Here is a 13,425-nt window from a genome sequence, read left to right on the forward strand (position 1 = left end):
GCTATTTAAAAATACAGAAATGTAAGAAATAGTCCAAAAGGCTGTGGTTGCTTCAGATTTCTCATGCTCACTGTATGTAATCAGTGTAGCTGAATGAAAACATTTTAATGCTTTACTACTGTCCCATAATATTAAACGTAATATACAGGTTTCTTTAATGCAGTCCAAATATTTGATGGACGTATCCTCTGCCATAGCTGTCTGTAGGCTGCTATTGAGTTACCTTTGCATACCTTTTTAATAATAGAAGTGGACTGAATAGAGATTTTCTAGTACAGCACTCCGCTCTGAACTCACCTGGGGGAAGAGGTGGAAGTCTGACATGAGAGTCAAACTGAAATAGAGAAATTCCTGCCAAAGCTTTCATACAACACCAGGATAACAGTGCCTCTCAGCACTTTGTAGGACTGCTCTATGCATGGAGGAAGGATAAACATAAAATAAATAGACTAGTCTTAGTTTTTGAGTGATGAAGGAAAGGGCACACAGGGTGCTGCCTGTTTTTAATTCTTACGTGATTCAGATAAGTGGAGATGGCCCAAACCCCATTAGACAGGGGTGAAGGCCTTTGCAAGAGTCCTAACTTAGCACAGAGCTTGCTGAGGCTCTGTCTAAGGAAGAATCTAAAAGGTTACATATTTTTGTCTTGAACTTCAACTGCTGCATTTCAGCTGTTCTAAGAGGAAAGAAATTGTAGACAGTCTGTGTAGAGACCTGACAGAGAGACAGATTAAGAACCCACACCTACAGGTTTGTATTTTTAAGATCCTGATCTGTTGAGTAGAATCCAAAATCCAAAGTGAAACACTGAATCCCATTATCAGGCATGTGAAAAAATAGTTGGATGAACAGGACAGCGAACAGCATATGGAGAAAGAAGCTGACACAGTATGGAGCAGAACACTCCGGCTGTGGTTAAAAGTAAACGCTGTGATAAGGGAGAGATGACTCTTAAAACCTGCACATCAGCTGCCTTTTTCTATTTGGGATTCAAAGCAGAATTTTATTCTGAAGATGTGTACCTCTGCCTTATAGTAAAGCAGCTGGGCTTTGCCCTTTAGTTTAATGAAAAGCCAAAGAGTGCCAGTATTGAAAAAGTAAGAAATTTCTGTGCAATTCTGTACCTGGAAGTCTTTCTTCCTGATTTTACTGAAAACAATCAAACAAAACAAACAAACAAGCAAAAATGTAGCTACAGGTGATGCAAAGATGGCTCTGATGCTTCATAATCAATCCAGTAAAAACACAGAAAGAAAAAAAGCATAGAGGGTGACTTCCACATGAGACAGTCAGTGGTTTCTTGTGGTCTCCTCCTTAAAACAAAGCTGATGCAATGAGGAGAGGAAGCAGAATACTGGAGCCATGACACTTTCACAGTCAGTGCCACATACCTTGACAGTGCTCAGACAAACCAGGAGTAACTACATCTAGGAAAACAGACTCACAAAGAGAAAAGCTGAGTAAAAACCTCAGGTTCCCTTTCCTTTCTTGACTGCCTCAAACGTTTTTATGACTACAGCAAGCAATACCATTTCAGAGCCTGCTGACTAAGAACTGGGCACTGTTTAAACGTTAGGGCTTCAAAACAACTGCTTAACAGCTCCCCCACACACCCTTTTTTCATCCTTCACACCATTTAAGGCTCCAACTCACATTTTCCATCTTGGCTCCAGCCCTTTGCAGGGGTACTGGCTTCTTCGTAGTTGGAACTTTGGGTGGAGGCCGATGGGGCACAAGTGCTGGTCCTGCCTGTGGGCCCTGAAAGGACAGGGACTTTGTGATGCTGGGAACAGGCTCAGGTTTGGTGAACGTTTGGTTTCGAGTTGGAGCAGGCTTCAGTGCATCTTCCTGTAATCCTGAAAAGCAAAACCAATTAGTGTCTTAGCAGCAAAATACCTCCTTTTACAGTCATGTTTTCCAAAATGTGCATGGTCTAAAGGGCATATATAGTGCTGATGCCCAGAATGCAGGTTTTAGAAAAACAGATGTCTGTGAACCTGGGTCTAGAATTTGTAAGTGACGTTTTGTCAACAGCAGTTGAGGAAAACCTTCCCTGTATGAAATACTTCACGCCAACATGCAGCGCTGTGTCACCATTGAGCCAAGTGGGTTAAACACTGCTGGAGTGCAGAAATACTGGGCTCGCATCCTGAGCCTCCCTTTGCACCAGTTCTCTGATCTGGATAAACAAGGTGACAACACTGAGTGCTTCCTGTAAGCAAAGAATTGTAAACGCTAACTAGGGTAGAGCACAAGCTATTGAAAGCGATGCTGACTAGGCTGGTTTCCTTACCCAAGCTGATGAAATGAAATTTCAAAATTAATGGGGAGTAAACCTGATTTCAAAGATAAATGTACAGCAGTGTCTGAAGAACAACCATCAAAGTGCCTTTATGATATTTCTAATTAAAATGGATTATTCCAGACTGCACTGTGTTTACAAACAAAGGGGTTGTTCTTCTAAACTGAGCACCTTGCAAACTCAGATATTGCTCTCCAATCATAATGCATTCTTTCTTCTTTATACAGCATCAGCAAAAAAAGGCTGCTTGAAACTCCAGAGAACATATTCACACGGCCTAAATTTCCTGCTCTGAGTTGCCCTTGTGAAAAACTCTCATCTCCATGGCTTTGACAGAGAGCCTATAGAGAGCAGCCTTTCAGCACAGATATTTCAGCTAAAGGTACTACAGACTTCTATGCAGGCAGCAACTATACTTGTTATGCAAATGTGAATAAAATCCAGGTTATTTCTCCTGCTGCTGTATTTGCTCTATAGCTCAGTTAGGAACAGTGAACATCACTAAGTGGAGCAGCAAATGTAACTCTGAGGTAACACAAGCACTTGATTCCAGCTTTCTTTTAATTTTTCAGACTAGATCTGGACATCAATAATCCAAATGCTCATAGCAACAGGTTCTGCAACAAAATATACAACTTGAGTTACCTTGGAAAAACAAGGCCAGCATTATCAAAACTGACAGATAACACTAAGAAAAGTCTTGTAAGAACGTGCATGTCCATGCTCAGCAGAGCCTCTGAATAGAAATAAACGCATTTGGGCTATGACAGCAGAAGGAATCACAGAATCACAGAATCACAGAAGTGTAGGGGTTGGAAGGGACCTCCAGAGATCATCGAGTCCAACCCCCCTGCCAAAGCAGGTTCCCTACAGCAGGTCGCACAGGGAGGCATCCAGGCAGGTCTTGAACATCTCCAGAGAAGGAGACTCCACCACCTCCCTGGGCAGCCTGTTCCAGTGCTCCGTCACCTCACTGTAAAGAAGTTCTTGCGCATGTTTGTGGATGGATAAATAGGATAAATACACCAATGCAAGGATAAATACACCTGCAGAATTCTGTATTTAAAGATTTTTGGAAAGTCCATTAGAAAGCTAGGCTTACCTCCTTTAGCTTCCATAAGACATCTGATAGCTTCTTCTGCTTCCTCAGCAGTGGTGGTTTTGATTTGCTTGACATTGTAAGGTTTACTTATTCCAGTACGAACTTTAGGCTTCGATAAAAAATACAAAAATGAGTAATGCTGAGAGAATCATTTTTTCTTGCGTACTTGTGATCTTATGGCTAAGCTCACACACCTGTAAAGCTCTGGTTTTGCCAATGGCTGTTCAGAAATCTAGAAATCCTACAGAAATGGTGGAGAGTCTTTTGGCAAGCACTGGGCCTTTGTTATCAGCTGAGGAGAAAGGCAGATAGCTAACTGCCACAGCTGGTCCCTTAGCCATCCCTTGTTCAATGCATTATGGTTTCCATCTAGTAAGACAGGAGTGGGGAGGTGTTTCCACATTTGGGTATTGATTTCCCTGTTGACAGGGTGGCAGCCTTGCTGGCACCAGAAGACTTTTCCTGGATGTCAGGCTGTGGGGCATCCCATCAAAACGAGGTAAGAAGAGAATTAAAGCACATTATCGTGGTGCTCAAAATTCAAGTTAGCATTCGTCAAAGAACATCATAGAAAATGAACTAGCAGTGCCCTGGATGTGCACCATTCTCTCTCCTTGCTCTTCAGCCTCTCCTTCTTGACAATTTAACACTATTTTTCTCAGGTCCAGATTGTCCTATGGTCTAGTATTACAGTACCACACACTCATCTTAGCATTTCCAGCTCAGGCAGGCAATGGACTTCCTTCCTTGTACGACAAAAGCATTACGTACTTGATGCTCAATGTCTGCATGGATGGGGGAGATGAAGATGATGCCACATGGCCACACTGAGAGGCAGGACTCACCGGCTGCTGAGGGGCTCCAGGCAGTAGCTTTGCTGTGGCCAGGATGGAGCAGGTGGAGTGGCTTCCTGAAGAGAGGGAACCGTCTGAGGAAGACTTTTTGCCTGATGTTCCAGCTGAAAGAGGAATAAAAATGGCTTGTTGCTCTCAGAAATCTGCAATGACAGATTACTCTCTTTGAAACATGTTTGTGAGAAATGAAAGAGACACTGTCACTGTCCCTGCTCCTCCAGATGACAGGCACATTAGGTAAGACCTTCCTGAGGGACATCAGAGTCCTTCTGCCTGGGCGCCAAGAGGAGCACACTTTGATCTAGAAGGAGTAAATGGGCTGAAGATGTTACTGCCTTAAGTCTAAGATGGAAAAACCTGAACACAAATGAAATCATGAGCTGTTTCAGGAAGGATTTTCCTAGTTAGTCTAACAGTTTCTTAGTTAGTCTAACTAACAATTTAGTTAGCTGAGCAATAACGCTGCCTTCCAGGCATAGAAGTGCTAATGCCAGCATTGTCACTTCTGTACAACAGACTCAGAAATGAATAGGAATAATTCATTTATCATCGAGTCTTATCATTCATCAACGAGTCTGACAGAACCTTTGAATTAAGACTGAAAAATATGAATATAGGGCTGCAAAAACCAATACAGTGTACAGCTTGTGTCACACTGAAGACCCAGATAATTATCTGGATTTAGCAATTGGCATTCTATCAAAAGCAGCTATAAGAACAAGAGCAATGTAGTACTGACAACTTCTTGGGTGAGTAGAACTCAGGTAAACAGCACCTTTGTGCTTCACTGAACATGAAAATGAGCAAGAGCTACTTGCAAAGTAAAGTAGAAAAGGCCAAATAGTACAGAACAAGCATTTTGTCAAAGCTTTTAAAAACAAGATTACAGTTAAGTCAGACACAAGGAAATATAAGAAAACACCCAGCAACTTTCTAAGCCAGCAGGCATAAATCATGGTATTTATTGTGACAAAGCAGCAGGTCAACTCGTTGAACTGAGTGATGAGTTAGTGTTGTCATACTGTACTCACTAAAGCATGGAGCCTTTCTTTAAGGAATACCTGTCACCCTAAAAACAGACTTCCCCCATTGCTAGCTTGGCCATAGGCAGACTAAAACAGACTGGGAAGCAAACAGAGCAGCAGCTCGACATTTCAAAACAATGTCATTTTCTTCATCACCCAGAGATGGCAGGCAAAACTGTTCAGCTGAGGCCAGCACTATGTAAAAGAAAGTTAAACTCACCAGGAGGAGGAGGCCTCTGGGGGGGCTGGAGTGGGCGAGGCCTATTAGGAACAGACAGAGACCTGCTTGGAGACCTGCGGTGATGCTCCCCGTTTGCCTCCAGGTCCAGCTTCAAATCAACCAGGTCTGCATCATCTAGGGCAATTTTAGAAAGGATCCATGTCAGACGCTTGCTGAAGAGCATGCAACAAATCTGGGCCATCTGTAGAGAGGCAATGACGAATGGCCATCCCGAGCCAGGTATCTCAGCAACAGCACACTGCTTCTTTCATCCTGTTTGCTCCTCTGGAATAGCTCCCTGCTCCCACCTGAGAAACATCTACCCAACCTTATGTCAAATGTTTCCCTCTCTCCTTTTCCAGCATTTGTTAACTGTTCCTGCTGACGCACAGACTGCCTGCATCTGATTTCTGGGTTACTGCTCACCTCGTTACATTGAAAGCTTTTCACAGGCAGACTTCAGTGACCTGGCATCATTCAAACTCAGGCACAGCAGCCATGGGAAAGTGAGTCACGATCAGTTCCCTATTCTTCCCTCATGAAGGCCGCAATTATCTCTGAAGATTAAGCAACCTTCCTTGCTCAGAACTGTTTTTGTGTCTCAGAAAGATCTATCTGAATCACTCCCTCATTAAATCTCTCTGCTTTCCAGCAATGTTTCATCACAGGTACACCTGCCTCAATGTGATAGCCCTCAGATGCACCTGAAATGACTGTGCTATTGCACTTTCACTCCACTTTAGCCTCTCTAATGGATGGAGAGGAGTAGAGATGGCTTTCAGCTCCCAGCCAACTGTACTGGGGGCTTTCACCTCAGTTGTCTCACCTCCTTCCCCTACCCAGCCTTGCAGAAATCGCTTCTAGGGCTCCAGAACCCACTTGGTTTAGTTTTGTCCCTGTGGTTTGGAGAGGAGGGGGGAAGGAATTGACAAGCAGCAGCCTCTCCTGCTTTAGGCATTCTTAGACGAGTTCCTGTTTTTCAGAAAGTTGTACTCTCCAGGGAATGCTGAGCTGCCTCACACTTTCCTGCTCCCACTCAGCACCAGATGGCAGCCACAGAGACACAGCCTGTGATCTGCCCAGCCTGCCCCCCCTTCCTTCTACATTTTCTCTAAGCAGTAGATATGGCCTCATCAGTATGATCCGAGGTGCCATGCAGATGCCTAAAGGCACAGCTGGAAATTCTGGCAGTAATACTGAGCACAAGACAAAAATCAGCCACCGCATTATCCCTCCTGCTTAAAAGACTGCTGGGTTTTGGCAATGGCTCTCAGGAACGTCTGACCTCAGAAACACTCATGCACACTAATGTGCTCCTGTCCTTGGTTTCTTCTGCATCCAGAACCAGCCCTACAGCCATCAAACCTTTGACAGGAGGCGCTCAGGCAGAACTGAGGCATCTGGAATTGCAGAGACTTTCAAGATGGACTGAATACATCATATTTTGACTTTGCAAGATCAGCCTCTCAAACTCCTTCAAACTATACTCTGTAGCCTCCTACATACTTTTTTATGTATTTTTTGTGTGTGAAGAAGAGCTAGTGCAGTTGAGAGGAATGCCTGCAATTCTCTGTAGTGTAATGAATCATCACATCAAATAGTAGGCCAGAGGTGTTTGGAGGGCAAGCCATCTCATAGCACAAAGTGATAGTTTTCACTGTATTTAATAATGACAGATTACTCATTGGCTCAGGGCTAAGTTTCTGGGTCTGTCTATTCACTGCACTCAGCATACAGCTTAAGGTGGGTCAGAAAGCTGTATATCGCTGTGACTGTTTGGAATGTCTGCCTGTGTAAACTTAAGAATTTCGTTTAATCTTTATGAACTCTGCTTCTGACTCAGCCTTTAAAAAGGCATTAGAGTTTTCACTTTCATGTCAGAAGATTCTCTTCTATGAGAGTGCAGAAAGAGCTTCTGAATCACCTGCTGATGGCAATGAAGTGTTTAAGATGCAACCCAGCCTGTTTCAGCTTGGCCACTGAGGCCTGTCCTGATCACATGCCAATGTAATAAGGCTGCAGTGTAGCTAGTTCTTGCTGCAGCTTGTAGATGTAAAGCTGTTGCTATGAAGAGAATACTTTACAGAATAATTTCTTAATAATGTATAAACAAGCCAGGTGACCAGAAAAACAGAGCGGCGTATTTGCAAAGCTCTGGAAGAATGAATATACCTGTAGTATGAACCTCAGCTCCTTCAGAAATATAAATAAAATAGAAGCAAAGAGAAATCTTAACTTTTGAAGTTGGTTGCTTGAACACAACTTCCTGAACAGCCTGGCTTGCTCCAGTCTGTGCTGCCACAGCTACAGCTCGACAGACAGAACACAGCTCATCACCAAATCAACAGCAATTCCTGGATTTGGCTTTGCTCTGGCCCTTACCAATAAGGAAATAAAGTACAGATGATTTTGTATTTCATGTCCTGGTGCTGTACAATATCAAATGAATAAAAAGAAATAATTTATTAAGACTCTAAAAGGAAACTGGCATTTCTCAGCACTACCACCTTGCCCTGGGCTGGAATGAAGTAAGATCTAAGCTTTATTATTTGTATGGCTGTGTTGCCTTGGTTACAATCACACGCTCAATAGTTGTTGAGCACTGCATGAACATGTATCAAAAAGATAATCATCATCTTCAAGAGACCTACAATCAAATATAAACAAATAAGAAAATACAGACAAAAGGAGAATAAGCAACAAGTGTTCAGGTGTTATTTAAGGAACATACACAATTTACCTTTATACAGCCGTGAGTTTTGTCCAGATTTGGTTGAAAGAGCTGTGGATGAAAGGTGTCCAGAACCATCAGGCAAATATTCTGCTGCGTCTGCTTCCAGGTGTTGACACAAAGCATCATCTAAATACTCATCTTCATCCTCCACTATATCACCTGAATTAAAATATTAAATAACACAGACTTCATGAAAAAGTACATAAATGAATTGAACATACACAATGGGCAGGCTTCTTTTATAATCCATGGGTTCATTACAGTTTATTTCTATTTAGACAACTGTACCACACACTGGATTTGCTGACATATTCTGTTAACACTACACTGATAGGCCAACCTTAGCAATACTTCTCTGGGCAGGAATAGTGCTGGGTCACAGTTTTATTTACAATCCTCTTTTTAAGTGGTGTGGCTTCACAGCAAATTAAAATACCAGCAACACTCAAATTCTGTGCAATTAAAGCCGGGAAAACAACTTCTCACAATTTACCTTACAAACCTGCTACTCACCTTCTGAATCATAGTCCAAACTCGAGAAGTCAAAATTTTCTTCCAAAAGACAGGAATTTGCAGTGGGGGACATGGGGACAACACTGTCCCGTTTCCGAGCTATTTCCTCCTGAAGTCCCTTCAGCCAGTCCTTAGTTTTGGGACGGATCTTCACTGTCCTGCCTCTGACCTAACACAAAAAATTATTTCCCCTTTGTCAAGCAGGGCACAAAACAAAAACCTGAGCAAGTTAAGTGTTGCTGCTTGCTTGTAAGCAATATAACTAACGCTTCATCTTCGATAATAAACAAAAAGGAAGCACACTTTATACTCATAACAATTTTTCAGACTGTAATGATATTCTTGAAAGAAAAGCTTCAAAGCTCATTAGGAGATGCTGCTGCATTTGGGGGTTAATTGAGAAAGAAGCAAAGTATCAGCTATGTATCAAAATGATGCTGTGATATTCATAACGGAGTGGGAGGGTTCCTTTTTTTAAAGCTACTGACTAAAACACACAGAACCTCGTTACCTGCTGCCATCTGTAAGGAGGCTCTGCTCAGAAAATCTCAGATATGAGAGTCAATGTACTGCCTGATTGATGGTTGATACAAAGATTAAGACGGCAGCTGATTGTATGTGTTACACCATGACATTTAGGGTAACAGATATCCAAAATAGTGTCTTTGCCAGCACTACTAGCTTGGAAAGTTCCTGACTGGTTCCTAGCCCCTTCACACATTGTGCATATCCAATAGTGTTCGATCCTGTGCTATAATTAAATCAATGAAATGAGCCAAATTAAAAGATAAAACTCCAAATATGAAAGAACAACAACAGTTAAATCCACTGCTTCAGTATTGAGTTTACAATGCAGCCCCACACAGTCAGAATAAAGGACGGGGGTGATAAATTGTAGCGTATATGTGTGGGAAGGAAGAACAAGGGATTAGAATATAAACTCCTTACAGCTAATGCTGCACTTACCACAGAGGGCAATGAATCATGTTGTTCTAGCTTGGGAGAAGGAGTTTAGAGGGTACACTTAAAGGAAACAAAAATCTCTAAACAACAATCTTGAGCATGCTTTGGCAACAGTATAAAGGCACAGCCTCTAGAGCTTCAAGTGCCAAAAGAATGGCCAAGTCCACATATTTTGCAGTGGTATCCCAAAGCACTGCTTAGGAACTCCAAGAAAAGTTACTTTCTGCCGTTCGGAAACTGAAATACTACGTTAACATTAAGAAGTTCAGCAGCTGGGAAAGCCAAGGACTTTGTGAGCATGAAGGTTCTTTGGATAAAGTTAGTTAAATTTCTAACTAAATTAAGTATCTCATTCTAAGCAACTACTTTTGAGAAACCTGGTATGAGATCATTATGGTAAGTATGAGTTGGTCTTACTTTGATACCATCTATATCCATAACACGAAGTGCTGACTTGCTGTCTGCAAATGTTACCAGCATTTGGCCTCCGCTGATCCTAGTGAAAAAAGACAGAGGAGAGAAAACAGTGCACTTCACCAGTGAGGAAAAAACCTTAAATGCAACCACGATTACTTTGTTGAGCCATTTATTTGGTTCCAGCTTTACTTTACTCATAACTACATTTTGGAGAGGAGCAAGCAACCTATGAATCCCTGCTGAGCTCCTCCCCTTCCCCCCTCCTCCTCTGTGTGACCCCAGTGACACACCTGTTACTGGATCATCCCTGAAGAAGCGTAACACACCTTGGCAGCTGTTGACAGGATATCCAGTCCAATAACTACACTCCCTTACAACTTTCCTTGGAATACTCCTCCTCAACCTCAGAGGACACATGATGTCCCAAAGATTTTTACATCATCAAGCTGTCTAGTGAGTGTGAAAGAGTGCTGGAAGAAAGCACAACTCCTCAGGGGAAGTGAAGCGCAGCCAGAGGAGCAGCCAGCAGAAGCAATGCACCTAAGCAAAGCCTAGATTATTTCTTTAGCAGGCTGACAAGAAAGAAAAGATATCCAAAATATATATATTTCATTTCTAATGAAGAATTAAACATAATGGAATTTCACGTACTGCTTTCCACTAAAAAATGGATTCTGTCTGGATATAAAGGGAATTGCTAGTCTGTGTTTTTTAACATGATAACCACCTGAAATCCCAAATTTACCTGACCAGAACAACAGTGCCATAATCCTCAAACATCTGCATAAGCTCTGTACGCAGGTCCTCAGGAAAATCATTTTTCTCTTCTGGCACTGGTGATAGCAGATTTACCACTACTGTGGCATCCAGTGGTCCCTGGAAAGATGACACTTCCTGGAAAACACTCTCACGAGCTCCTTCATTGACTTCCTGGACTTCCACTTCTACAATAGCTAACACAGGCCTACAAGAAATAAAGGAGAAACACCTATTTAAAACTAAAATCAACATTGCCCAGTTGCCACTTACATAAAGTTAAAAACAATTCTATACATCTCTGGTCATTTTTAAGTCCACAGTGTCAAAGTCCATTACAAACAATTAGTTAATCACTTCCTTCTCAGGCATACCAGGCTTAGTGTGTATGCTCTACACAGAAAGAGAAGCAGAACAAATTACTTAAAGTCTCACTGGAAGATAGCACTGTGGTGCTGGAAATTTGGGAGTCTAATGGATTGCTTCATTTCTCCTACAGAGAAAAATCACGCCTTGAGCACTGTTAACTGTATTTACCAGTTCTTCATTAACTGAGTGTAACGGTGAGGACACACCACAGACAAATTCAAATAACAATTGCATGCAGCAGTTCTAGCAAACCTCTAGTCTAAGATTACCAGGATACTTTGCTCCTTTTTAATTAGCCATCTCCCAGCCCCTGCAGAATAGGAAGGCCATCTATTCTGCTAAGCATGGCTACACAAAGATGCCTGTCTTTCAAAAATTAAGGACTAAGTACTCTAAGGGTTCAATGTGGCAACAAACAGAACAAAATAGCTCAGTTTGAAGGGACTTTCAGTGAACAACTAGTCTTAGCCTTAGCCTAGCCTGACCACTTCAGACCTAACCAAAAGTCAAAGCATATTATGAAGAGCACTGCCTTGACAACTGACAGGAAGAGCACCTCCCTAGGAAGCCCATTCCAGTGTTTCACCATCTTCATGGTAAAAGAATGTTTCCTAGTATCCAGCCTGAGCCTCCCATGGTGCAGCACTGTGCTGTTCCATCATGACCAGGGAACAGAGCTCAGCATCTCTCTCTGCAGTTTGCCCACTCAGGGAATTGCAGAGGGCAAGAGTTCACTTCTTGGCTGCCTCTTCTCCAGACTGGACAGCCCAGGTCTTTGTTCTCAATCTCTCCTCACAGCACGTGCCTTCCTGCCTGTCACCAACTTTGTTCCCCTCCTTTGGATGCTTACAAGGGCCTTAACATCTTTTGCATTTTGACATACTGACGTGTTTGCTACACAGCAATACAATTAGCCAACACAACAAACTTGCTTCTTCAGCAGTTTCCTGCTTATTACCTCTTTGCGTGTTGGATCTAAACACAACTGGGAAAGATGTCTGAAAGACTAAAGCTTGTCTCATCTCCATGAATGCCATCTACATTCTCAGAATTCCACCCGCACACACACAGAGTAGTAACTGGAAAGGCTGCTTCTAACTTTCAGAATTGCTATTTCCTACTTGCAAGAGAATATGCATTACCAGAATGTATGAATAGGAGAGCCAAGCTAAAAAGTAAAAAGAGAGAAAAATAATGCAGAGGAAATGTTAGCTATTTCTATTAGCACTGTGAATCGTTATGCATTACCATATGCCACAACGATACAGCCAAGCCTTTTTTCTAGCACAAACCTTGGGAAAGCAAAGCTGCTGACTGTAATTTTTTTTACAGTTGAGCCCACTGAAATAGAAAACCAATGTACAAGAGCTATGTTTCACAGATTGCATCCTCAGGGTCCTGTAAAATGAGTGCAGCAGTTCCACTGCTTTGTGGAACACAGCAATGTCAAAGCCCTGACACAGAGAAGTTGATTGCATGAGGTGTGTTCTCGTTGCTGGAGGGATACAGTACAGTCCTCACATGTGAAGACACCATGAGAAGCACAGAGACAGCTGCTGTGGATCACCAAGCCTACAATGAGGAGCAATATTGTACTGCTTCCAGAGGGGCTGAATGAGTGCAACAAAGATATTTGACGGAGACCAGCTCAAGACGCCTGGGACAGATGGGCTTAGGCTCTGGTGGCACATAAGCAAAGTTTATTGTTGTTACAAGCATTTTATATCTTTTTGCTATGCGAGTATACAATACTTAAATCAGATAACATTCATGCAGCTGACAGCAGTACATCATTACTTAATTAACTCTTTTGTATTATGATCAGAAGGCGTTCTATTCACAGAACATGTTCTGCTCTTGGTCATGGAACGAAGAAGCTGTAACTTATGCTTGCCAGTTTCACATGACAGTCCTTCCCTTTCAGGAGGGGCCGCATGTTCCCTGTTTGACCCTTTCAGGCCAGCCAGGTCTGTTTTGCTTAACAGTCTTCCTCAGATATTATGAGTACAAGGGCATTTCCAAGGTGTATTTATTACAGAATTTGTTTCAGAGAAGTGAAGTAGTGACAAGTTCAAGGAAGAATGTTCATTTACATCCTCAGAGAGAAGCTAATGATTTGGAATCACAGAATCCTTAGAGTTGGGAGGGACCTTTAAAGGTCATCTAGTCC

General features: G+C 42.4%; 1 protein-coding gene across 4 annotated transcripts in view; it reads right to left on the minus strand.

Annotated features, from left to right (window-relative positions):
- Positions 1–13,425, minus strand: part of SYNJ2 (synaptojanin 2) — a 71,971-nt gene that overhangs the window by 4,976 nt on the left and 53,570 nt on the right. For 3 of the 4 annotated variants that reach the window (XM_048935094.1, XM_048935095.1, XM_048935092.1), the window contains exons 19-26: positions 10,876–11,094; positions 10,131–10,209; positions 8,751–8,919; positions 8,244–8,396; positions 5,504–5,638; positions 4,250–4,362; positions 3,405–3,513; positions 1,654–1,856 (exon numbers count right to left, since the gene is read on the minus strand). In XM_048935094.1, the coding sequence (XP_048791051.1) occupies positions 1,654–1,856; positions 3,405–3,513; positions 4,250–4,362; positions 5,504–5,638; positions 8,244–8,396; positions 8,751–8,919; positions 10,131–10,209; positions 10,876–11,094 (1,180 nt within the window). The remainder of the gene's footprint in view (positions 1–1,653; positions 1,857–3,404; positions 3,514–4,249; positions 4,363–5,503; positions 5,639–8,243; positions 8,397–8,750; positions 8,920–10,130; positions 10,210–10,875; positions 11,095–13,425) is intronic. The other variant, XM_048935093.1, reaches the window with a different exon arrangement.

Source organism: Lagopus muta, chromosome 2, assembly GCF_023343835.1.
Source record: "Lagopus muta isolate bLagMut1 chromosome 2, bLagMut1 primary, whole genome shotgun sequence".
NCBI classification, from domain to species: domain Eukaryota; kingdom Metazoa; phylum Chordata; class Aves; order Galliformes; family Phasianidae; genus Lagopus; species Lagopus muta.